The 24,174-nt window shown below is 44.6% G+C and overlaps 1 protein-coding gene across 5 annotated transcripts in view; it reads left to right on the top strand.

The window, feature by feature from the left end:
• KIF6 (kinesin family member 6) overlaps positions 1-24,174 on the top strand; it is a 421,087-nt gene that overhangs the window by 270,549 nt on the left and 126,364 nt on the right. For all 5 annotated transcript variants that reach the window (XR_016442273.1, XM_090046733.1, XM_090046752.1 and 2 more), the window contains one exon: positions 21,219-21,327. Coding sequence is in view for 4 of the 5 variants with exons in the window: in XM_090046733.1 (XP_089902859.1) it covers positions 21,219-21,327 (109 nt within the window). In the remaining variant the exon portion in view is untranslated. The remainder of the gene's footprint in view (positions 1-21,218; positions 21,328-24,174) is intronic.

The following is a 24,174-nucleotide window of genomic DNA, read 5'->3' as shown; positions in this document are numbered from 1 at the left end:
AATATAATTGTGAGAAAAAATAATTTGGAATTAAAAGTACAAAAGGTTTCCAAACCCAAATACATATTTATAACAAGCTATTTTCCTCTTTGGGATTTCAATCTTCCCTGAAAATGAAATACGCCTTTTTTGTGGTTTATGGTGTTACCGGCAAGATTGGTGTTGGAGCCATCTTTCCAGGCACCAAAAATACATGCAAATCCATACAGAGGTCTCTAGGAAAAAATTCACTTGTCACTGATCCAAATTGTCATGACTTCATTGACGCAGGCAGTCATTTTGTAGTGCTCTTAAAATATTCTTACCCCATCATTCAGGGTAATCTTTCAGAGATCCAAAAAGAGATGATGTGGAAAGGCAGGAGATGTACTCCAGGGCTAGGGACAGACATTAAAAAAAGCCTGAGCCTAAACTGATTAAATCTTTGCTGGTTAGTTTAACTTGGCTAGATTGAATCAGTTTGCAACTGCACAAATGTTCTCTCTGAACTGAGGAAATGAAGGCACATGCCTGCAGTAGCTCAAACTAGAAGCTGGGGGGCGCTAGAGCAGCCCTCTCTTCCCTTCTGTTACTGAGCTGGGGGGGACATGGCCAGGCCCTGGCAGGACATTCTGATTAGGGAGGGGTTTTAACCCCCACCATGCCTCCAGTCCCAGGCCCTCGCTTGCTCGAGGGGTGGGAGTGTTACCAGACCCTGCATCTGTTGATACTGAGGTTTTCATTCAGTCTCCCTGCTTCTTCAGACTGTCTGCAAACCAGGTGATTTCTAACACCTTTCTCTCCCTTCTTAAAGACTGACAGTTTGCAGCCACTTTATCAGCCCATCAAGCCCTCATTAGTTTCAAGCTTTTCCTATCTGTAGGGTGCCTTTGCATTTCAAGCCACTAGCTGTCTGCCTCTATTCCAGTGAAACTGGAGACCCATATAGATACCTCTCAGCATTTGCTAGCATGGGGGGCATGGCCAGATCCTGGGTTCCTGCTGTTTGAGAAGGGCAGGAATGGGGATCCCTGGTTGAGCAGCCAGCAGGGATTGAGTGGGGAGCCTGGCAGCCACTGCAGTCCCTCAGCCAGCTGGAGCTGTGATAGTGCTCTGGTTACAAGGAGAGGGGTGGGAGCTAACCCTGCTCTGCTCCAGCAGACAGCCCTGCCCAGCCCAGAGAACATGCCAGGATGCTGGGGGGTCTCTGGTTTATCCTATACCAGCAAGGGGTCTGGGACAGACATTGCATAAACTGGTTTGACCCAAATCAGAAAAGTCAGATACTTACTAACACACAACCAGGTTTCTCTCAAACTGGTTTCAGCCATTTTCAAACTGGTTTATGTGCACTGAGCATCTCTTCTGTTACAGGTTTAAACCAGTTTCTGATCACTTACACTGGTTTATGTGTAATGTCTGTCCCTAGCCCTTTTGTCCTAAGATTTAAAAGCAGCATTCATCACTCAGAATATGACAAAGTATTTGTAGAATGCCAGAACATATGTATTAATTTGATTGATTATAGGTATTTTAAACCTCTACTGTATTAGTCTTCTTCCATTTTTCACCTCAGTCATGGTGGCCTAATTTCAATTGCTAGATGACTTAGTTGATCAGCACACAAGTTTATTTCAGAAGAATGATACTTACCGTCTAAGATTGTTCCCTTAAATTTCTTCAGCTGTCACCTGTTCAGTGAAGCACAACACTTCTCTTGTATGACATGCTCTACCATTTTTCTGTCCATGCTCTGAGATGCCAAATGTAAGTTCATATTCAACTATGTGGTAGTGTTAACATGTCATTACCCCAGGTCAGATATGCTACAACACTTCTTTCTATCAAGTCTGATAAAGATTTAAGTGTAGCTCAGCTAATAAGAAGAAAGACCTTATATAAGATAAAGAAAGAATGAATTCAGTATCATGAGAAAGATAGACCTGCCAGGTCACAAGTTATGATTTGACTGGTTTAAGCAGTGGCTTACACATTATATCAAAAATCACTTGAGTGGAAACAGGTCAGAATAAACTGATATGATGTGAGAAAAGATCCAGCTTTGACCTTTTTTCTATTCTCACGGGATAAATAAATGTAATGCTGAAGTTAGATTTATTTTCAGTGCCAGAAGAGGTGGAAGATTTAATCTGCCTTCAGAAGAATTGGCTGTGATACACTATTGTTCCTCCTGCTAACTGAGGCTTGGAGTTGGCTTTCAGCTAACTGAGATATTGTCTGCCAGTTCATTGTTCAGGGAATAGACATCTAAGTAGGAATTAATTTTATGTGTCTTCCTTCTTTTATTCCTTTGGGTTGACTATATTGCTCTTTTGCCAGAACAGTAGACAGAGAACTGCTTTTTCCACTTACCATATCTCTTAGCTCAGTGACAAAAACCCCTTGGGTAAGTGACCAGTTCTCTTGCACTAGAGACTCTGTAAGCCAGTGTAGTAACAGCAGATGGAAACTCCACTAGTGCAGTCTTTTTCAGTTGTTCCCCATTTCCCCAGGCTTTTTGAAGCACGAATGGTGGATGTTCAATCTTTACTGGAGCTTCTGGACCCTACCATAATATAGACAATAAGTGGCAGATAATCAGAAAACTGTGAAAAGAGGTATATAGCTACATTATCAAAATGATCTGAATTGTAAACAAGAGACCATGTATCAGGTCCTACCACTAAATATAAATATGCTCCTAGCTACTTTCAGAGTCAGGGTGCAGAAATTCATAAAAATGTGCATGGTAAAACCATTAAGTAAGGTGGATTTACCTTTTTGACTCCTTGTAAGACAATCTGGAAAGTAACTTGTGTCACTAATATTGTTAGAGCACCTGCAACTGGCTACATGAATTAGTTTCACAGATTTCTAATGCTCTGAGCATTAGCCCTCTCTTATCCTGATCCAGCAAAAACTTTGCAGCAGACTGAGGCAGATTTAGACTGTTACTAAAAGTGAAAAATATAGCCTGTTTTTAATGTCCCAACTTTATAATAAACTGAGCAACATGCTGTATAATATATATTCTGTTTGTTAGAAGTGATGTGAAATGTGTGATTTCTGGCAGAAGCCAAAATGAATCCTTTTTTATTTATTTAGATGTGGTAGTACCATTGGGTGTGTCTCTTAAAGTTCTTGTGGGTTTGACTTCAGATTTTCCTTTTTATCCACTCCCCTGAGTTTCTGCCAAGCCTGCCATGCTTTAACCCTGCTAAGATTGTTTCTGTGTACATACTAATTAAGGGCTATCTTTTAATGTACCTTTGTGTGTGTACATGTGTAGGTCAAGTGTGTGAGCTTATATACAACTTTAGTCAAGTAATTGATTTGGGAAGTAGTATGTGAAAGTTTAAATTTCATTCATTCAACTCAGGGGTGCTCAACCCTGACCCATGGGCCAGATCCAACCCGGCACTGTCATCTGACATGTGGGGCTCCCCATGGATCCTGTGGAGATCTCCATGGGCCATGTGTGACCCTGTGTGCTAGATCAAGCACATAGAGCAGAATGGGGTCCAATCCCAGAGCACAATTCCAGCTGGACGCAGTAGTGAGGAGTCCCACGCTGTCTCCGACCAGCTGTAATTAGTCTCTGGGGCCCTGCATCACCTCTGCCCAGCTCCAACAACCCAAGATCAGGCCTCAGGGGCCCATGTCTCCTCCACCTGGCCAGGACTGGGCTCCGGCTTGGAGTAGGTAGTCCAAACCAGCCTGAGCCACCAGGAAGACAAGCAGCAGCTGGGTCCTACCACCTTTCTTCCCACCTCCACTCCAGTGTTGGTCATTCTGGGCTACAGCCAGAAAAGGTTGCCTACCTTTGTACTAAGAACATTTGTCTGGCCCACCAGGCCAAAACTGTGAGCACTAGTCATTTAACTCATTTGAACCATACAAACACTAGATATGAATGATAAAAGGAAGTGATTTTAAAATAATACTGATAATATCAAAATAGAAAACATGTGGTTTGGCCAAACTTGTGTATACCAAGAACTACCCTTCTCCATTCATCTCTGTTGACATCTGCAAACAGTTTGTTCATGGTTGAGAGTTTTTTCATTCTCAGATGTTGTGCCCTCACTGCCTCTCTACCCCCAGTGTCTGCCTTGGTGGTTACACAGTCCCTTGGTCTTTAAAGGCAATATAGAAGTAGAACTGGTCAACAATATGTATTAAATATAGCTATGCTATAAATCCTTGATGTTAGCACAGGTATTCTGTAGCATATTGCAGCCATACCATATCAAACTGTGAGCTTGTCAAATCCCATAAGCTCAGATAAAAGGCTTGATAGAAAAATGGAAAATTCTGCCTTTGTAAAAAGTGATGTTAATGATTGATTAGTTGATTAATAGCACTTCATATGTATATAGGACATTTCATTATCACAAGACTTCTGTGAGAGAGTCAAATAAGTGATCCCATTTTCTAGATAGGGAAGCTGAGGCAAAGAGATAAATGTTTTCACTAGCGCTTGTCCCTTAGGGTCAGTTCCAAACTAGTGCATTATAATGACATTAAAGTTTGTGTGGCATTAGAGTTGTCAGCACTGAAACAAAACCAAAAACTGAAGTTCTAATATTCATGATCATCAAAATTCATGTCGACTTTATTGCAAGAATAATAATATAAAAGGGGTACAGTCAGGTCATCTTAAAAATAAATTTACCTACATTGCTGCTTTACATTAATGTAACAGAAATAAATTAAAGTAGTCAATTCGCTTTTCAAGATGGTGCTGGTTACATTTTGGTCTGTCTGATTTTGGACCATTTGAAACAAATTAGTCAGTTTATAGTCAGTTAGCATGCTAGTGCAGAATAGGAAAGTTTGGATGACTGCTTCACTAAAGAAATTCTCATTGGCTTAAAACGCTGTTCCTGATGGAATTATTGTCAACAATGTTATGAAAGCATTTCTATTGGTTTCGATTTAACAGCTTATTTTTACAAAACTTAAGTTTTGTGTCACATTTAATTTATGTCACTTTAGTCATAATAATCTTAGCCAAACTTAAGTTTGAATAATTGCATGGTCTTTACCCAGATTCACCATTTTCCACTGGAAATGGTATTATTCTTCACATACTGTTCTATGCTATTATGTACAATAGTTCATTCTGCTAGTAAATAGCAACAGGTTTTCATTTTGTGATGGCTTTTGCAGTGAGTGAAATGATTCCTCATATTAAAAATAGCTTGGATTGTAAAGTCAGTTCACTTTGTCTGGATGTAATCTCCCCCACGTAAAGGACTAAAGTAAGACCCGTGCATACCTACTAAGTTACTTAAGTCATATTATAAGGATTTAAGTTGGATTTGAGTGTTAGTCCTCTCTATAGGAGAGTTTCATTCATCTGTGAAATTCGTTTGGAGCCATCTATATTCAAGGTGCTGTATTGTTATAAATGTGGCCATCCTTTAAAGCAGCTGTTCATTTTGTCCCCACCTGAGATTATTGCTCTATTAGTAAACTGTGGAGCTAGTAAAACTAGGCCCTACCAGAGTTGCATTCAGTTTATTGAATATGGGCACTCTTATTTTCCTCTGAGGCTTTTAACTTTTTCAAAGGCTCCATGTTGTGCAGTACAGCGCTGCAGGGACACCATGAGCAACCTTATTTTATGTTTTTCCCATTTTTGAAGTATAGCCCAGTGAAGGTAACCAGATGTATTACACATGCTGTTCATGAAGAAGCTAACTGAAGCATACAGCAGGGGAGTATTTCTGTTGGTTATTTTTCTCTTTAAAGTGTTTTTTTTCTTTATTAGTTCATTATTGTTGAACTCTGTAGCTTTTACTATTTTCCATTCTAAGCAGATGGATATGATAATATCAGAGGGATCCTTGTGAAGATGTAATGAATTATGCTACATGCAAACATTTCTAATACTTTTTGTTTTACTACAAAAGACATTTCAAATAAACTGTCTTCAGCATAGTTTGAAAAGTGCCGTAGTTCCTTTGTTTATATTTGATAATAAGTGGGAATGGCAAAAACAGATCCACCACTGGAACTGTCTCCAGAAGAACAAAAGGAAGTTCACAAATTTACAGTAGGCCCCACTGTGCAGTCCTTATTCAAGGAAACTCCACCCTCACTTCACCAGGAATTTTACCTGAGTTAGAAACAAATTCTGCTCCAGCTGATCTTAGAGAAAGCTTTGGCAGCCATTGACTGCAAGGACAAAGTACACAGTGGGTATGTCTACATGAGATGCTTTGGGACTCATCTCAGTCTTTACATGGCTGGGAGAACTGTCCCAAGTACCAAATAGCTGCCTCCCTACCCTGTGGTAGGGAGCCAGTTCAGTCCAGGGCTGCTCCTACCCTGCTTGGCCCCCCTGCAGCAGCCAGGAGGAACTCCTGGCTCCCCCAGGTGCCACCCCTGGGTTGACAGGGGGCACAGGGGCTGGTTCCAGTCTCCACAGGGCAGGGAGGCAGCATGGTTGGTGGGAGATGCCCGCACACTAGGTCTTGGGAGCCAGCCAAGGTGGAGGAGGAAGTGAGGGCAGGGAGTGCATGCAGGAGAGCTCACCTGGTAGATGCAGTGCCGGTATGGTCGGCCCCCCACATCTGACCTATGGCTTTCCCCACAGCACTGTGCATAGGCCTGAGCCCTGCCTGCTTCCACCCAGGGCTGCCTGCACTGCACTCCTGCCTGTGCCTGCCAACAGCTCAAGCTCCAGCCCCAGCCCCAGCCAGCACATACAGCTTCCCAACAGGGTTGCTACTGCAGCTGATAGGGTGCTGCTCTCTCCCACTATCTCCAGCAGCTCCTCGTCCTCTTCTTGCCCCTGCTGTGCTGCTTTGGGCAGCAGGTAGCACAGGGAAGTGATGGCAACTGTGGGGATATGTGTCAAGCACCACATGCCTAACAAAGAGGGAGAAAAAGTTGCAGCTAGGCAGCTTCTGCCCCAGCATGTGGGGCTTCAGCTCCTGGCTGCCTTCTGCCCACTTGGCCATAGGTGACTGCATCCCCACCATTGCTGCCACTTCCCCGCACTACCTGCTGCCTGGAGCAGCACAGCAGGGGCAGAAAGAGCCACTGGAAATGAAGGGATTCAAGCGTAGAAGATTACGCTTGAATCCGGGCTGAAAGCAGCCCATCCGGGAAGTTGTGCATGTTGGCTGAGTTCAAGGCCATCAGCAGGCAAGGGCAGGAGCAGGTGGGGCTTGGCCCCACGTGGAGTGCCACAGGGGCTGCCATGGGCTGCATACAGTCAGTTGGTGAGTGGCCAGCCATGGGCCAGATCCAATTAGTTGGAAGGCCGTATCCAGCCCAAAAGCTGTATTTTGCCCACCCTTGTGCTATATATCCTTGATTCACCTTTTCCTATGGAGCCACTTTCAAATCCCAGAATGGGTTAAAATCCCTCTGCTTCAGATAGTCAGCAGAGCCCGCTTAAGCCTCTCCTAGCACAATCAGTACCTCTTAATAGAGTGAGAGGTTTCAAGCAAGCACTGCCATTAAACTTCTTGGCATACCAAGTATCTGTAAAAAGAGTAGAGGAAACTTTCACATATTAGCTCCAATTTATTTTTTTCTGTATATGACTTGAAAAATACATGAAATAACTTGAAATAGAATAACGCATTTTAACTAAAAACTCTAAAATGTGGATACCCTGTTACACCATAAGTTTTGTGGGATTTCTTTTTCTCCCATGGATGTCATCTGTGGCCTATTAAAAATGCTAACTAGTAAACAATTGTTTAAGAATGTGTTCAGGGTGCATAATTTAATATCCATATTGAATAGCTTTTTTGTTGAGCTAGATCTTGAAGCAGGCTCCTCTGAGGCAATATATTACTTCATAGCACATTGCTCACTCAGTTCCACCACATCTATCTAATGTTGTCATTTGGCAGACTTTCCAGATTAGCTGAAGAGCCCTGAAAATGTTTTCTGTTGGATTCTCAAATTAAATGGTATAAAGCTCCTTGTGTTCTGATTATGGAAAATAAGGCTCTTTCTAAAGATGGGGCTAGAAATCAGCAACATATATGCTTCTCCGCTACTTCTTGAAGTTGCCTTCCAAATTCTGATGAACACAAGACCACTATAAGAAAACCAATATATTGACCAACATTTTCCAACCCGGGCCCTAAAACTAGTTTTAGTAGGATCTGTGGATGCTCATTAACTTTGAAAGTTAGGCTGCTTATTAGGCAGCCTACATAGGAATGTGAAAGCCTACATTATCCCCTTATTTTGGAAATGTTAGTGTAGCAGGCGTGGCACGCTGGAGCTTTTCTGTTGGTAGCTTCGCCTTCCTGTCTTGGGCTAACCGCCTGCTTGCTTGCCTGCCATGCCTTGATCTTAATTGATTGAGTGATGTAATTAGCAGGAGGCTGCCCACTTTATACACCCGGTGTCAGGGGGCGCTACCTACGTCTGCTTTTCCTCCCCTACACCGCAGCCCAAACCTTGCAGATGGTACCTGACATGGTTTGCCCTATGCCTTGGCCCTCTTCCTTACTTCTGGGGCTCCTCACTGCCCCCCCCCTCGCTCCGGGGCTCCTCTCCACCCTCTAGCTCTGGGCTTCTCACTGCCCCCTCTTGCTCCGGGGCTCCCAGGCTGGGGCCAATGCACCCCAAACAATGCTGCGCCCTCTCCGGCGCCAGGAAACCCCACGCTACCATGGCATCCCTATGAGGCCTCCTTCACCCCTAATAGCCTCACCTGGTCCTCCGGTTAAATAGTAAATACAAAACACAAAGCCCCTGGTCTATAACGTAAACTAAACCGCCCGGTCAAAAATCCATGTTCTGTCCCTACCGGAAAAATACTTCAATTCCACTGCAACCAGGGGATGCTCCTGTGGTCTATCTTCCCCCTTTCCCTGCATGCTGGCCAAGCTCCCCCCTGCTTGGCTGCCGGAGGGGAACTACTCTCCTGGCCTTATGCTTGGGCCAGTCAGCTGACCCCCTTGGTTTCCCTGGCAACCAGCACCTGTGCTGCCCTGGTGACTGGCAGTTGAGCCTCCCCCTTCTCACCACTAGGGGTCTCTCCTGCCATTTCTGCTTTTAGGTGCAGGGCACCTGCGTGCACTGCGACAGTCGGCCACTAAGTCAGGGGTCAGCAATCTATGGCCCGCAGGCCAGATCCAGTTGATAGAATCTTTGGATCCAGCCTGTAGATGTGGGGATTTGGTGGCATTTGCTATCATTGGGTGCCTTCTGTGGGCACTCTCCCCATGCCTTCATGGCAACAAACACCAATTGCAAGTGCTTTCCCTGGGCCACCAGGAAAACAAGCAGCAGCTGCATCCTACCATCCTCCTTCCCACCTCCACTCCAGGGTTAGTCATTCAGGGTCACAGCTGGAAAAGGTTGCCTACCTTTGTACTAAGAACTTGTACATCTATTCAGACTTACAATTTGAGAGATCTCAATGAATACCGGTTAACATAAGTAAGGGCAGCATTTATCCATCTTATTCCTCTGTTAGCACTATGCCACACTGTATATATATATATATATATATATATATATATTCTAAAACATGATCCCGCATTGGAAGTTGTGTGTATTTTATTTATCTAGAGCACATTCTAGTTGCTGCTTAGGATTGCTCTGAGTAGAATGTATGCAATGTATTTGGAAACACAGAATAAAGAAATGCTGATCTTTAAATTTGGCAAAGTGGTAAGACTGGATTTATGTCATTAGTTTCAGACTTTACTGGTTAGCTCTGGCCGTGTCTACATGAGATGCTGGCTAAGCAGTAGCGTGGCAACAACCATGATGTGATGCTGCTGTGCAGTCATCTCTGGCTACTGTGCAGCATTGTCACAAAAAAGCCATTCGTCAGTGCTACTGCACAGTCACATGGGTAACTGTGCAGTCATATAATACTTGTTTAGATAAGTACTAAATGATTCCACAGTCAGCGTCACACGTAGACACAGCCTCTATTTACACTATTCTGATGATACAGTATGTGACTGAATGCTGAAACAATTTTTATTGCCAAAAAACATCACTTCAAAGTATAACAAATCTTGAGCCCTCACTCCATTTTTCTGTCTGTTCTGTGGCAGACTTACTGTTGATTTCAAGGATTTGGCCTAGTATGGATTGCAGTGCCACAAGCTCTTCAGTTGTTGGTTATTTTACTTCTTCTTCTATTTTGCATTCTTATGGAAAGGAATCACTCAGGCTGAAAAAAAAAGTATCAAACATGAAAACTGTCATTGGGTTGTACCATGAATGGCTACAGGCCAAAACTAAACCCCAGATCCAGACTCCTCATTTGGAGCCAAACTTTGATCCAGTAATACACAGAACCAAAACCCTGAATTAACATATTCTCAAATTTGGGAATTTGGAATCTGGTTCCAAATATGAACTTCCCCACAGTTCAGAGAATTTAGACTTTGATTATTATAAAATGAGTTTGAGTTGTGTATCCCTGATATAAGGCTTTGGGCCATCTCTAGATATTTAAACATCAAAACCAAGTCCTTCAAATTAGCAGTGATGGCTTATATTTAAACAAACTGAGCCAAATTCTGTCCTTAGTTAATGTAACCCTGTTTTGGGGGCTGTATGGAGGAAAATGGCAAAATTTAGCCCTTTGTAAGATACATTCAACATCTGTTTTTGTGATTCACCATGTAACTTCTGTTTACACTGTGGTAACTTGAGCAAGATTGGTTACATGGGTTCATGCTTTGCGGCTGCATCTATACATGCACCGCAATTAGGGTGCAGTAGCCTAATTTATTCCAGCATAGGATAGTCCCAACATACACAAGTACTATCCTATGCTGGACTAAATAACTGCAATTAAACGAATGTGTATATGGTGACGCGGGTGCAAATTGCACCTGGTCAGCTGAGCCAGCAGAGGGGCAGGCTTCTGCCTGCTGCTGAGCCTAAACTGCTCCACCCAGGCTCAATTTGTTCCTGTCACTGGGCATGCATTCAGACAGTGTACCCAAGTTGGTTTACTGCACCACGGATTGCTCTGCAGTATATTCAGTCGCATTAATTGCACATGTAGATGCATCCAGTGTGTTTTAACTACCCTCCCTTTCTTTAATACATAGATGAAAGAGGAGCCCCATAACTTCTCTTTTTTAACCTGCAGCTGCAATGTGGAAAAAGGATGAAAACCATTTGCCCTAGGAAGAGCAAAAGAAATTATTTTTCACATCATTACAGTTACAATAAACAGTTTAATGAAGTTGTCAACAATAATTTACCATCATGGACTCTTATTCCCCTATTTAGGTTTTTATTAGTATTGCGATTGTAGATAGTACTATAGATGTAGACACGAATTTACGGCATGAGAAAACAAAACAGAAAACAGTCTCCTTTCTGGAAGCAATGATACCCTTTATGCTCAAAGTAATACAGTCTGATACAAATTACACAACAATAATAGGGGTGGGGGTGTGAACTTTGGAAATCACTTGAAAAAAGAGAGATTTTGAGCCTAATGAAATTATATTGATTGTTCCAAGTATCACAGGCAGCATAAGAAAAGACGTAAAATGGAAGAGATTGAATAAGTCTGTTTAAAAACTGGATGAATCTTCCGCACTGATCATAACAAAAACTCAACCATGGGAAAATTATAATCTACCGGTGCAGCAAGTTTCCCATATTTTTTACAGTTCCTTCATTTCTTCTGTTGCGTTCCCCTCCCCTACCCAAACCTCTCCATCACTTGCTACTGGCCCCAACATTCTTCTGTGATAGTCTTGTGTTTGCTTTGCATTTAGACACTTGTTTCCTGTACTTTTGATTATTCTTTCTTAGCTTTGATGTCCTTCTCCCATCTCCTGATAGTTCTTCTCAGATACCGTTTTCAGAATACAGTTATTTACTAGAGCATATACTGTTGTATTTTAGTGTAGCAGAATACCTACTAACCAGTTCCCAGCATTTTGTGGGAGATATGAGTCTTGGTGTACTTTACATAACTGTATCAGCTCTGTTATTTTTAATGTAAGTTTTTTAAAATAGCTAGCCAATGGCTTTTATTTTTGGTTGTTAAATTTCTACCAGGCAGAACCAGTTGATCATTAAAATAATATTGTCATCCCAGATCACCTCTTCTGAGAGGACATTGATTAAGGGGAAACTACAGATCCAAAAGCCAGAATCTTTCCATTCCTGAAACCTAATTCATTTGTTTGTAAGTAGGGTTGTCTGGTAAGATAAGTTTCCTGCTAATCAGCTCTTATTAATATGACCAGGGTAACTGTTTGCAGATCAGTCTGACAATGAGCGGTGGATGTGGAGGTGTTGCAGAAAGTCCTTAGATTGCATTACATCTAACAGTAAGGACGTTTTACTGTTTTTCTTGGAATTTTCTGTGAGGTGCACCTAACTCTCACACATTCTGCAAACAAGAGCAGATCTAGCAGCCAGTTCAGGAAGCAAATTAAACTTAGTGCCAGAGATAGGAAAAAATGCTGTAAAAGTCCACATACAAAACTGCCTGCTATAGGATATGTATAAAGCACAAAAGAAGTCCATCCCCATGCAGAGAAAAGGTAATAGAAGGGCTGCGACACCCTCTTGGCTAAACAGGGAAATCATGGTCCTCTTAAGAAGGAAGAAAGAGGCTTTATAAACAATGGAAGCCTGGGGCAGGCCCCAAGGAGGACTATTTCATGATGGCCCACATTTGCAGGGAACAGATAAGACAGGCTAAAGTGGCAACCAGAGATGACCAGAGCAGGGTGCAGGGCCCGGGGCAAATCAGCCTGTGTGGGGCTCCACCCCTGGATGCAAGGAAACCAGCAGCGAATTCAGCAGCTGGAGGTGGTGGGGGCTGCCGAGTGGCCAGATGTGAAGCCGGCAGCAGCACAGAGTTGCCAAGGCCGCTCTGCCCGGCACTGCGGGGCCCAGGGCAATCGCCCCAATTCACCCCCCTCCAGGGACAGCCCTGACAGTGACTGAACTTAGATTAGCAACAGGGATCAAGGACAACAAAAGTCCTTCTTTAGGTACATAGGGAACAGGAAGAAAACAAATGAGAGTGTCGGGCCATTACTCAACAATTCAGGAGAGCTGAACTCCTGAATAACTACTTCGCCTCGGTCTTTCACTGGATCAAGGACAAAGAGTTGAGGATGAGCATGGTAGGAATAATCATCTTCCTACTATTGCTGTAGAATTGATATATCACCAATTTTAAAAAAATAGACAAATACAAGTCAGCAGGACCAGAAAATCTTCATCCGAGAGTGCTGAAGGAGCTGGCCAAAATCACTGCGGAACTCCAGGCAAAACTCTTCCATAACTCGTGGTGCTCTGGAGATGTCCCCGAGTACTGGAAGAGGGCCAGTGTTGTGCCCATCCACAAGAAGGACAGGAGGGAGGACCTGGGTAACTATAGGCCAGTCAGCTGAACTTCCATCCTAGGGAAAAGCCTAGAAAAGTTCAACAAGGAGTCTATCTGCAATAAGCTTGCAGACGGTAAGATTCTGAACAACAGGCGTGGTGGTACCAAACTGACTAGCACCACAAATGAAAGGGACCTTGGGGTAATAATAGACCACAGTATGAATATAAGCCAACACTGCGGTGCTGTAGCCAGTAGGGTAAATAATACTCTGGCATGCATTCATCGATGCATCTCCAGCAAAGCCAAGGAGATGATTCTTCTGCTCTACTCAGCACTGGTGAGACCGCAGCTGGAGTACTGCATCCAGTTCTGGGCACCACACTTTAACAAGGACATGGACAAGCTTGAGAGAGTCCAAAGAAGAGCTACCCATATGATCAGAGTCTTACACCACAAGCCATAGGAGGAAAGGTTGAGGGATCTGGGACTGTTCCGCCTGAGGAAAAGAAGGCTGAGAGGGAACCTGGTAGCAGCTTATTGCTATGCTAGGGGAGTACATCAAGGGCTTGGTAAGCAACTGTTCACCAGGGCACCCGAGGGGAAAACCAGGAGTAATGGCCACAAACTCCTGGAAGATTGATTCAGGCTTAACATTAGGAAGAACTTCTTCACAGTCAGAGTGTCCAGACTGTGGAATAAGCTTCCTCCAGAGGTGGTGCAATCACCTACCCTGGAAATCTTCAGGAAGAGACTAGACAGCCACCTTGCTGGGATTATCTGACCACCGGTTGTCTTTCCTGCTTGGTAAAGAGGCTGGACCTGATAATGTTCCCCGGTCCCTCCCAGACTTACAATCTTTGAATCTATGAGATGGAGGCATTAAACTTTTGGGCCATTGTAACACAAAATATCCCTTCCTACCCAGTCCTGCTTATTTGAGCCATACACACGTAAAGACTTCACTGAGTCTTTATTTCTTTATTTAAAAAGAGTGGAGCATTTCTGCATGCTTTGCCATCAAACATTCCTCATGCAGATTTGTTTAAAACTCAGATTATTAAATTAGTAGCAGATGTGCTAATACTGTTGACTAAAGCTTAGGACCATAGTTTGCAATGTGTTTTCATTGAGCCAGATTTCTTTTTTAAATCTGTTTTTCTGGGTCAGATTTTGTTATCTTCATTCCTCTTTCTGTGCAGGAAACCCAGTAAAATCAGTGTGAGACATCACAGTGTAAGATACAACTGAGTGTAATTTGGGATATCAGAATATAATCCAAATTGAGGGATGTGGAAGACTTCTATGTAGTGTAGCTTTCATAATGCATTGGAATGTAGCTGCAATGGGTATACCAGAGAGCTACACAACTGCTGCACATAACAGCTACAATTCCTGCTAGATCTTCATGAAGCAGCAAAGAGGAAATGGGCATAGGCCACAGAAAGGACACAATATAAGAGGGGCAACTGGCTGCAAGCCTGTATGCATTAAAGATAATAAATTTCATAGATTTTTCCCCATCTTATTGATTCATTTTCAGAATCATCAACGTCACTGGGATTTTTCAGAACTGGTCAAGCCAGGTTTTCATAGATTCATAGACATTATGGTTGGAAGGGACCACGGAAGATCGAGTCCAGCCCCCGCCCAAAGGGCAGGAAGTCAGTTGGGGTCATAGGATCCCAGCAAGATCAGCATCCAATTTTCTCTTGAAGGTGTTCAATGTAGGTGCTTGAACCACCTCTGATGGCAGGCTGTTCCAGACCTTGGGGGCTTGGATTTCATAGATTTCATAGACAACAGGGCTGGAAGGGACCTCAGGAGATCATCGAGTACAGCCCCCTGCCCAAAGGGCAGGAAGTCAGCTGGGGTCATAGGATCCCAGCAAGATAAGCATCCAATTTACTCTTGAAGGTGTTCAATGTAGGTGCTTGAGCCACCTCTGATGGCAGACTGTTCCAGACCTTGGGGGCTCGGACAGTAAAGAAATTCTTCTTTATGTCCAGCCTGAAACGGTCTTGCAGGAGTTTGTGACCGTTCGACCTCGTCATCCCTTGGGGCGCTCTGGTGAACAAACATTCCCCCAGATCCTGGTGGTCACCCCTGGTAAACTTATAGTTGGCCATCAGATCACCCCTGAGCCTGCGCTTTTCCAGGCTAAAGAGCTCCATGGCTCTCAGCCTGTCATTGTAAGGTCTGCTTTCCTGACCCTTCACCATGTCTTGTTGTTTGTCCTTCATCAGGCAACCCAATCTTGTTCTGCAGCTTTATGCTGATGTTGTACTCCTGCATATAGAGCTGTTCATGTTTCCAGCCTTTCAGATGAAGTTGGTCTGTCTGTCCAAAGTTCTGATATGGCAGGGGGACTGGATTTCTGGATTTATGGTGAACATGTAAGGGGGAGTGACTGTTGGTTGCAGTATGCCAACTGAGTTGTTTAAGGTTGGCAATGTTTGGTGCACCATCTTTAGCCCCTTCTAGCAAAGCCAACAGTGTGAATCATTTAACAGAGCTTCCTGGACAGGAAGCTGCCAAGTCTTTTTCCTTGGATCTTTCAAGTATATTTAAGAATAATTGTAGTGACACTGCCCTGCTCCCCCTGCTTTACCTGTGACAAGCTAGAGTATTCTGGGTATCTTTGGGCTATGTGCTTTGTAGTTGTGTGTTTGTGTAGTCTTAGGATTAGGATAGACAAGCACTTGTATGGGATAGTTTGGATAGGGATGTTCCTGCTTTGAGCAGCAGACTGGACTAGATGACGTCTTGAGGTCCTTCCAGCCCTACTGCTATATGATTCTATGGCAGTGATTCTCAGCCAGGGTTCCAGAACACCCTGGGATGCTTCCAAATACTCTGAAGGGTGCTGCAAGAAGCGAGGAGATAAGTAAAAAGCCCAGGCTCAGGCTTATCCCTGCCTGGACAATCCCTTTCCCACTATGCCCAGCCTCTCTGCAAGCAGGTAAGCACTTGGATGACAACAGTTATGGAGGGGTGCCTCAAGTACAAAAAAGTTGAGAACCACTGTTCTTTGAGTTGCCACCAGAGATGGAACTGAAGATGACCCTTTATGCCATCCATTTGTGGGGTCATGTATAAAAGCCCCAGTAATCGCTTTTGCTTGCTCTAGTCATCTTCTTTTTATTGCTGGAGGATGAGAGTCAGGAAAAAGGCACATTTTTTGAAGATGAAGGGACTGCTGCATCTTCCTGCTTCCCACAACTCTTGGCTAGTGGAGAACGAGACCCAGTAGCCTTAGGGAACTTGAAATAACTGGAGTGCCCCACATAGCACTACTTTTTTCTGTCATCAGAGTTGTTGGACAAAGGATGTTATTCACAGGCTCTACTACCAGGGACTTAATGGCTCGAGACAGGTTTTCCTCTTCCTAGGCTGACATTCTGATAAGGCAAACGAGCTCAGCATGCCTGGGTTTGGAATCAGAATTTTCCTTGTCTGAGAATAAGCTATGCCCTGGCATTTTATTTTGTATTTAGTGCTACTCTCTCTCAAAATGTCCCCCCAGCCATCTGCCACTTTGGGGGTGGGGGGAAGGGGAGGAAAGAGTCAGCCTCCCGCTGGGGATGACTCAGTGCTGGTCATCCCCAGCAGGAGGATCCATCAGCAAATGTGTATGAATGTAGGGTGAGACATACAGCAAAGAGTATGAGAAGTATGCAAAAACTATAGAGAATGGAATCCAGCACCTTAACTATGAGAAAACACAGAATCCTAACAAAGTAACATCACTACTAAACCAACTTTTGGCTTCAAAGAGGGGCGTTAGGCTGCAGGAGCAGCAAGAGATGCACGGGTGAAAGCCTGCTGCGCCCCCGCTCCCCCAAAGACTCCCAGAGACCCCCAAGCAGCCGGGGAGCCCTCTGCCAACCCCCAGCACAGTCGAAGGTAAGCGAGGCCAATGGTGGGAGGGAGTTAACCCCTAAAGAGTGGGAGGAGGTGATGAGTGGGAGCCGGGCTGGGTCTCGCCCTGCCCAGGCCCCTACTTAGCCCAGCCCCCCAGGGAGAGAGAGAGGTAGGGGGAGGGTACTCACCGGTCCCTCTCCAGTGGGGCAGAGTCCCCCAAATCCCAGGCAGCCCCCTCCCAGGCCGAGATCAGTTTCATCGATGGCGGGCTCACTTTGCATGCGCGCAGTTTAAAAGGGCCCGCCAACAGCAGCGTCCGGTCTTGCAGGGAGCAAACCAGGAAAGCCAAGGCTGCAACTGAACTCCAGCTAGCTTCAAGCATCAAGGACAATGAAAAGTCCTTTTTCAAATATGTGGGGAGCCAGAGGAAAAGCAAGGACAATGTTGGACCCCTGCTGAACCGATGGGACAGCTGACAACTGACGCCCAGAAAAAAGCCAACCTATTAAATGGGTACTTTGTGTCGGTCTTCCATCAGTCACATGGGATGCTCATGCCCACCACGGGACAAGGAGGTCTGGGTAAGGGAGATCCCCTGCCTTCCATTAATGCTGACCTCATGAAGGAACACCTTGAGAGGCTGGATACCTACAAGTCAGCTGTCCCTGACAATCTACACCCCAGGGTACTCAAGAAGCTGGTGAGCATCATAGCTCAGCCTCTGGCAGGGATCTTTGAGAACTCCTGGCACTCTGGTGTAGTGCCCAAAGAATGGAAGAAGGCCAATGTGGTGCCTATCTTCAAGAAGGAGAAGAAAGTGAATCTGGCTAACTATAGGCCTATCAGTCTGACTTCTATCCTGGGGAAGTTCTTAGAAAAGTTTATTAAAGAGGCCATCCTTAATGGACTGGCTGACGCCAACATCCTAAGGGATAGCCGGCACGGGTTTCTTGCAGGTAGGTCTTGCTTGACCAATCTCATTACCTTCTATGACCAGGTGACCTATCATCTGGACAAGGGAGAAGAGATTGATGTCATATATCTTGACTTCAAAAAAGCCTTCGATTTGGTATCTCATGATCATCTCTTGGTGAAACTGCCTAATTGTGGCCTTGGGTCCACCATGATCCGCTGGCTGGGGAACTGGCTCTGCAGTCAGACCCAGAGGGTGGTAACTGAACGAAGTCAATTGTCATGGTGTTCTGTGACCAGTGGGGTCCCCCAAGGCTCTGTCCTTCAACCCATATTGTTCAACATCTTCATTAATGATGTGGACATTGGAGTCAGAAGCTGACTGGCCAAGTTTGCCGATGACACCAAATTTTGGGGCAAAGCATCCACATCAGAAGACAGGAGGGCGATCCAGGCTGACCTGGACAGGCTCAGCAAAGGGGCAGATGAGAACCCGATGGTGTTTAACACTGAAAAATGCAAGGTTCTCCACCTTGGGAGCAAAAACCTGCAGCATCTTTATAGGCTCAGCAGTGCTACGCTGGCTAGCACTACGGAAGAAAGAGACTTGGGGGTCAGCATTGACCACAAGATGAACATGAGCCTGCAATGCGATGCTGTGGCTAGTAGAGCGACCAAAATGCCAGCTTGCATCCATAGATGCTTTTCAAGCAAATCCTGGGACGTCATTCTCCCCTTGTACTCGGCCTTGGTGAGGCCGCAGCTGGAGTACTGTGTCCAGTTTTGGGCTCCACAATTCAAAAAGGATGTGGGCAAGCTTGAGAGGGTCCAGAGAAGAGCCACGTGCATGATCAGAGGTCAGGAAAGCAGACCTTATGATGACAGGCTGAGAGCCATGGGGCTCTTTAGCCTGGAAAAGTGCAGGCTCAGGGGTGATCTGATGGCCACCTATAAGTTTATCGGGGTGACCACCAGTACCTGGGGAAATGAGCCAGAGCGCCCCAAGGATGACGTGGTCAAATGGTGATAAACTACTGCAGGACCATTTCAGGCTGGACATAAGGAAGAATTTCTTTACTGTCCAAGCCCCCAAGGTCTGGAATGGCCTGCCATCGGAGGTGGTTCAAGCACCTACATTGAACACCTTCAAGAGCAAATTGGATGCTGATCTTGCTGGGATCCTATGACCCCAGCTGACTTCCTGCCCTTTGGGTGGGGGAGCTGGACTCAGTGATCTTCCGAGGTCCCTTCCAGCCCTAATGTCTATGAAATTTATGAAAATCTGGCATGACCAGTTCTGAAAAATCCCAGTGACATTGATGATTCTGAAAACGAATCAATAAGACAGGGAAAAGGAAGGTATGAGCAACTCAGTTATAAACACAGATGGTAATTTCACCTCCTGCTCTTACTTGCTCATTCTGTAACCAGACCTTTCTCAAGAATCAAACCCATGCAGGAGGTCAGTGAGAGTCATGCACAAAGTATAGTGTAGTTCATCTAGTAATAACAAAGCTGAAACCTTTTGTATTCTGTTTATCATCATCATCCTTGTTATTATGATTATTATTATTACTACTACTACCACCACATGTGAGGAGAAAAGGACACAATATTGTCATGCATTTTTGTTTTCTGATTCCTATCCTTCTTACTACTTCTTACCTCACACTTACATGGACAACAGTAAGACATTGTTCTGTATGATCCACCCCTTTTTATATATTCAGGCTAAGTACAGACAGTCAAAAAGCCCAAGGCTGAATTGATTTCATCTTCACAGGTTAGTCTAAGCTGTGTAGATTGAACAGATAAGCAAGTGAGCAGACATTCACTTTTGATTCCAGAAATGCAGCCATTTGCCTGCAGTGGCTCAGGGCAAAACCCAGGATGTGCTAAAAGCACACCTCCCTGCTCTGCTGGAGCAGATAGCTTGGGCCAATGCTGGCCGGCTCACCCTGCAAGGGAGCTTTGTGGGGGAGGTACAAAGCATCCTGGGTTGCTGGGGGACTGTGAGTTAACTTGAATCTGGAGGGGATGTGGAACAAAAGTTCAATAAACCTATTTAACCTAAATCAGTTAAATCTGATACTATGTCCATCCAGGTTTATCTTAAATTGATTTCAGCCATTTTGAAAGTAGTTTGTGCATCAAACTTCTGTTGCGTTGCAGATCTGAACCAGTTTCCAATCACTTATACCACTTACGAGTAATTTCTGTCCCTAGCTTCAGCAGTACACAGACCTGATTCAAAGAAGTCAGCTTTTATACACAGTCACATTTAGAAAGAAAATCATCAATGTATGATCTTTGGGTTAATATGATTTAACACACTCAGAGGCAATTCACAGCAAGGTAATTGAAATCCAAGAATAAAGGAAGAAAAGGAAATATAGAAACAAATGTACATTTTACCTTCATAGAAAAAAATTATTTTTATCAGAGGGTGATGAGCAGAGTTGGTGCTCTGGGCAGACCATGCAGGAGAGTGGGAAGGGAGTTCCAAGAACGGGGGCAACAGGGCACTCAGCAGTTTTATCCATGCCAAGAACTCATAAACAGTCTTTGGATGAGCTGCTGCTGCCTCTGCCACATGCTCTGCCCACCCTGCACCGATGCTTTTAAAGCAGCAGCAGCAGCCAGGGACTCTTTTGGACTTCCCAGCAGGAGTAAGCCCTGCAGCTGTTCTTGCTGCCACGAAGTGGACTCTATGGGGTTGGGAGATGATTCTGGTGCCCCTCCTAACTTGGCACCCAGTGCCCATGCCCCTCTCACCTACCCCTTGGTATGCTACTGATTTTCATTTTTAAATGTTTCCACTGTCTGGAATGCTAACATTCTGGTTTTGTTTAAGAAAAAATATAAAGCTATTTAAAAAAAAAAGAATCACATCAAAAAGTCATGTGTGAGGATGCTCAAATGAAATGAAATGAATCTAAATGTAACTTGTCAGGAAAAAGAAAATGTCTTGGTCCAAATATGTGTTTTTTCTTGGCAGAACCTGGAGCTTGGTTTGCTTGTGACTTTTTGCATGCTAATGAGCTCCTATGTTGGCTTGCTGTAGTACTTCTCTAAAACAGTAATAAAGCAGATACGAAACAACTTATTTCACTGTCACTGAACCAGTTTTGAATTAATTTCTGGGCAGATGGATCAGGAGAGATGTCACTTGGACGTCAGGAGGCTTTTGAAATTTTCCAGAGGGATTATGCTGATAATATGACCATTGAGGACAACAAACAGCTTCTTAAACAGAGGTAGGTATCACAATGAGGTACAAATGCATTTAAATCTCTACAGTGTCAGTGTGACTCAGAGAGTGAGAATATGTTATTTTTTAAAACTCAGAGCGGAAATAGTGCCTTCATATGCCGGGAAGGTTTCTTGTTCAGTATGTCCTCAAAGATGTAGGATAAGAGTGACATTAGGTGTTAGAGTTAGCAGGTGCTACTTGTAAGGAATGTTAGCCAGTATTAAGGGTAACAAGTGTTAGAGACCAGTCACATGTTCAAGGTTAATACCCTTCTCTGGTGTGCACTGCTCATTAGAGGGCTAGTGAGCAAGGGCATGGCTTGGGGCTGCAAACCTGCCCTGCTTTCTGGCTCTCTAGCCACAGTATAGGCCAGGGAGAGAGGGGGGAAGGAGCCGCCTGTGCTGTTTGACTTCTCCCCTTCCCACCTCCCACCCCCAGTTACAGGTTGCTACCAAGACAGGGAAATCCCAGAAAGCCCCCTTACGGCTAGAACCTTTTGGGCCAGCAGGGGCCTAAGGTTGTAAAAGAGCCTAGGATGAGACAGAGAAAGCCAAGCAGCAAGCTACTGACTAGCTCAAATACTGCAGACACAGCAAGAGACTCCTGCCAGGTGGAGCAAAGTAGGTCAGGCAACTGGAAAAGGGGGAGAGTCTAGGGAATATAAAAGCTCACCCCAGAAGAGAGAGGGCCAGTTAGTCCCTGACTATGGAAAAGATTGGGTTGCCTTTCCCAGACGGAGGAAAGGCTATAATAGGTGAAGTAAGTCACCCACCAAGGAGATCACATTGCAGCCTGAGATTTGTTTTTTTCCCCTTTGCTTGAGCAGCAGGCCTGAGGGGCAAAACCCTGAGTTAGGACCGTATATATTTACCCGGAGGCAAGTAGGAACTTTTAAGTTGAGATTTTCTGTTTAATGGACACCTGGGAGACCGGGAGTGGCTATAAAGGGAGATGAGGAGGCTACGTAACAGGGTGCCCAAACATCCAGTATGTTATCCTTCCCTTGGAGGAGGTCAGAGGCACAGGCAGTGCATAAGGCAGGAAACTTTGCTGGGCAGCAGGCCTAAGCACCTTCTGCTATGGCATAAAGGGTTAGGTGGTTTGTTGACTGAACCCGGGTTCTGGGTTCTGAGTTCCAGACCCTGGAGGCGAACAAGCCCAGAAGCAGTTGAGAGAGAGTTTGGAGGCCTCAGAACTACAGAACGAATGGGGCCCAAAACAGGTTAGACTCCAATGGGGAGCCAGCAAAGTGACATTTGAAATAAGATAGTGAGCCAACAAACACAAGAAGTCCTGCTGGGTGATGAGACCTTGTCATCAAATTCCTTTACCCCACGCTCCCTTTGGGCAGAGGTAGGACATCTCCCAAATCACTTCTTCCTTACAGCAAGGTGTGGCAGGTGAATTGGAACTGAGGGATGACAGGACTGGCTATGATGAGATGGGGAGCCCCTCTTCTCGAGTCCTGTCACATGCCCTGAATTGCCCTGCTGCCCCCATATTGGCTTCTCCATCCCAAGATCACTGCTCTGCCACCCTAATCAGCCCAAGAGCAGTGATGGTGGTTTGGGGAACAGCACTGATTTACCTTGCTCCTCCCTCCTGCCCCCCCTCTTCAGTTGCAGGGCCTGGTGGTAGCTAGATCTGGGTGCATGTGGGTGGTGTGGTGTCCAGGCCCCCAAGGACCAGGAAGGGAAGGGCAACCTTCTCCCCACCACTGGTGCCTCTGCTGCTCTTAAGCTGATCAGGATAGCAAGTGATCCAAGGTGGAGGGGACAGATCATGGTAGCAGGGAAGGTGATGTGGAGGGGGCAACTTGGGAGTAGGGGTGGACAGCCTGGCAGTTCCCCCTTCTCCCCATTTTACCTCCCTCCCCATTTACCTATTATCCAGTGGTTGTCAGCTATCAGTTCAGGGACATCGAGTCCTGGATGACAGTCCATCTTGGAGCAGTACCTCCTGGAATACTGGAGGACTTCAAATTGGTGGCTTATCTCAGATGAATACCCAGAAATTAATATACTTCAAACTAGGTAGCACAACTCAAAGATAATCCTCATTTGAGATGGTGTACGGTGCCAGGAGGGCATTTAGCACCTGACTTATCACACATTAAGGCTCATTGACAAGTTTTGAGTGCTCTTAACATGATCTAATTATTATGTGTAATCTCATCCTAATAATCTCAATGGAATATCCAAGATAATCATAGATTATCTGTAAGTACTTGGCTTTACTCTTCTTCTCACTTTACCATTAGAGATTATATCTCACAAGTGGGTACTGACAGTTAAGAATTATGCAAAGGAAGTTAGAATCATGTGACTAAATTCATTACTGTGATATTAATTGCAAGAAATATCTTTATAGATTCAGGAACTAAATTAAAACATCAAAGGGATTTGTAAAATCTGCGTTCTAGTCCTGCTAATGATTTGTTGTGTGTTATTAGTCAAAGCATTTTAAATTCCCTCTGTTTAAGTTTCCTTTCTCTCAAATAGATGTAGTAATACTTTATTACCCACAGGTTAATTAATGTTTATAAAGCAGAACTCAGGGCAGAATTCAGTTTCTCTTTGTGTGTCCAAGTGGCAGACTTCTAGCCATGTAAGTGGGTAGCAATACTACATTGCTTATACTGTGGATGCATAAGTGTGCAAGTATAGACTGGACATGTACAGTAACTATGAACTGGCCAAACAACTACATAGATGTGTATATACATTCATTCTGGACACACAAGGGCATCCAAGTCATGCAACTATACCCACATAGAGAACCATGATTAATAGAGGTTGGATGTCAGATGGATGCCGCTATATGCATAAAGTACAAAAACATTTTCACTGAT

This window comes from Crocodylus siamensis, chromosome 1 (assembly GCF_052110815.1).
Source record: "Crocodylus siamensis isolate JL-2025a chromosome 1, ASM5211081v1, whole genome shotgun sequence".
Taxonomy (NCBI): Eukaryota; Metazoa; Chordata; order Crocodylia; family Crocodylidae; genus Crocodylus; species Crocodylus siamensis.
The sequence above is the reverse complement of the archived record's forward strand: the minus strand, read 5'-3'. Positions and strand labels throughout refer to the sequence as shown.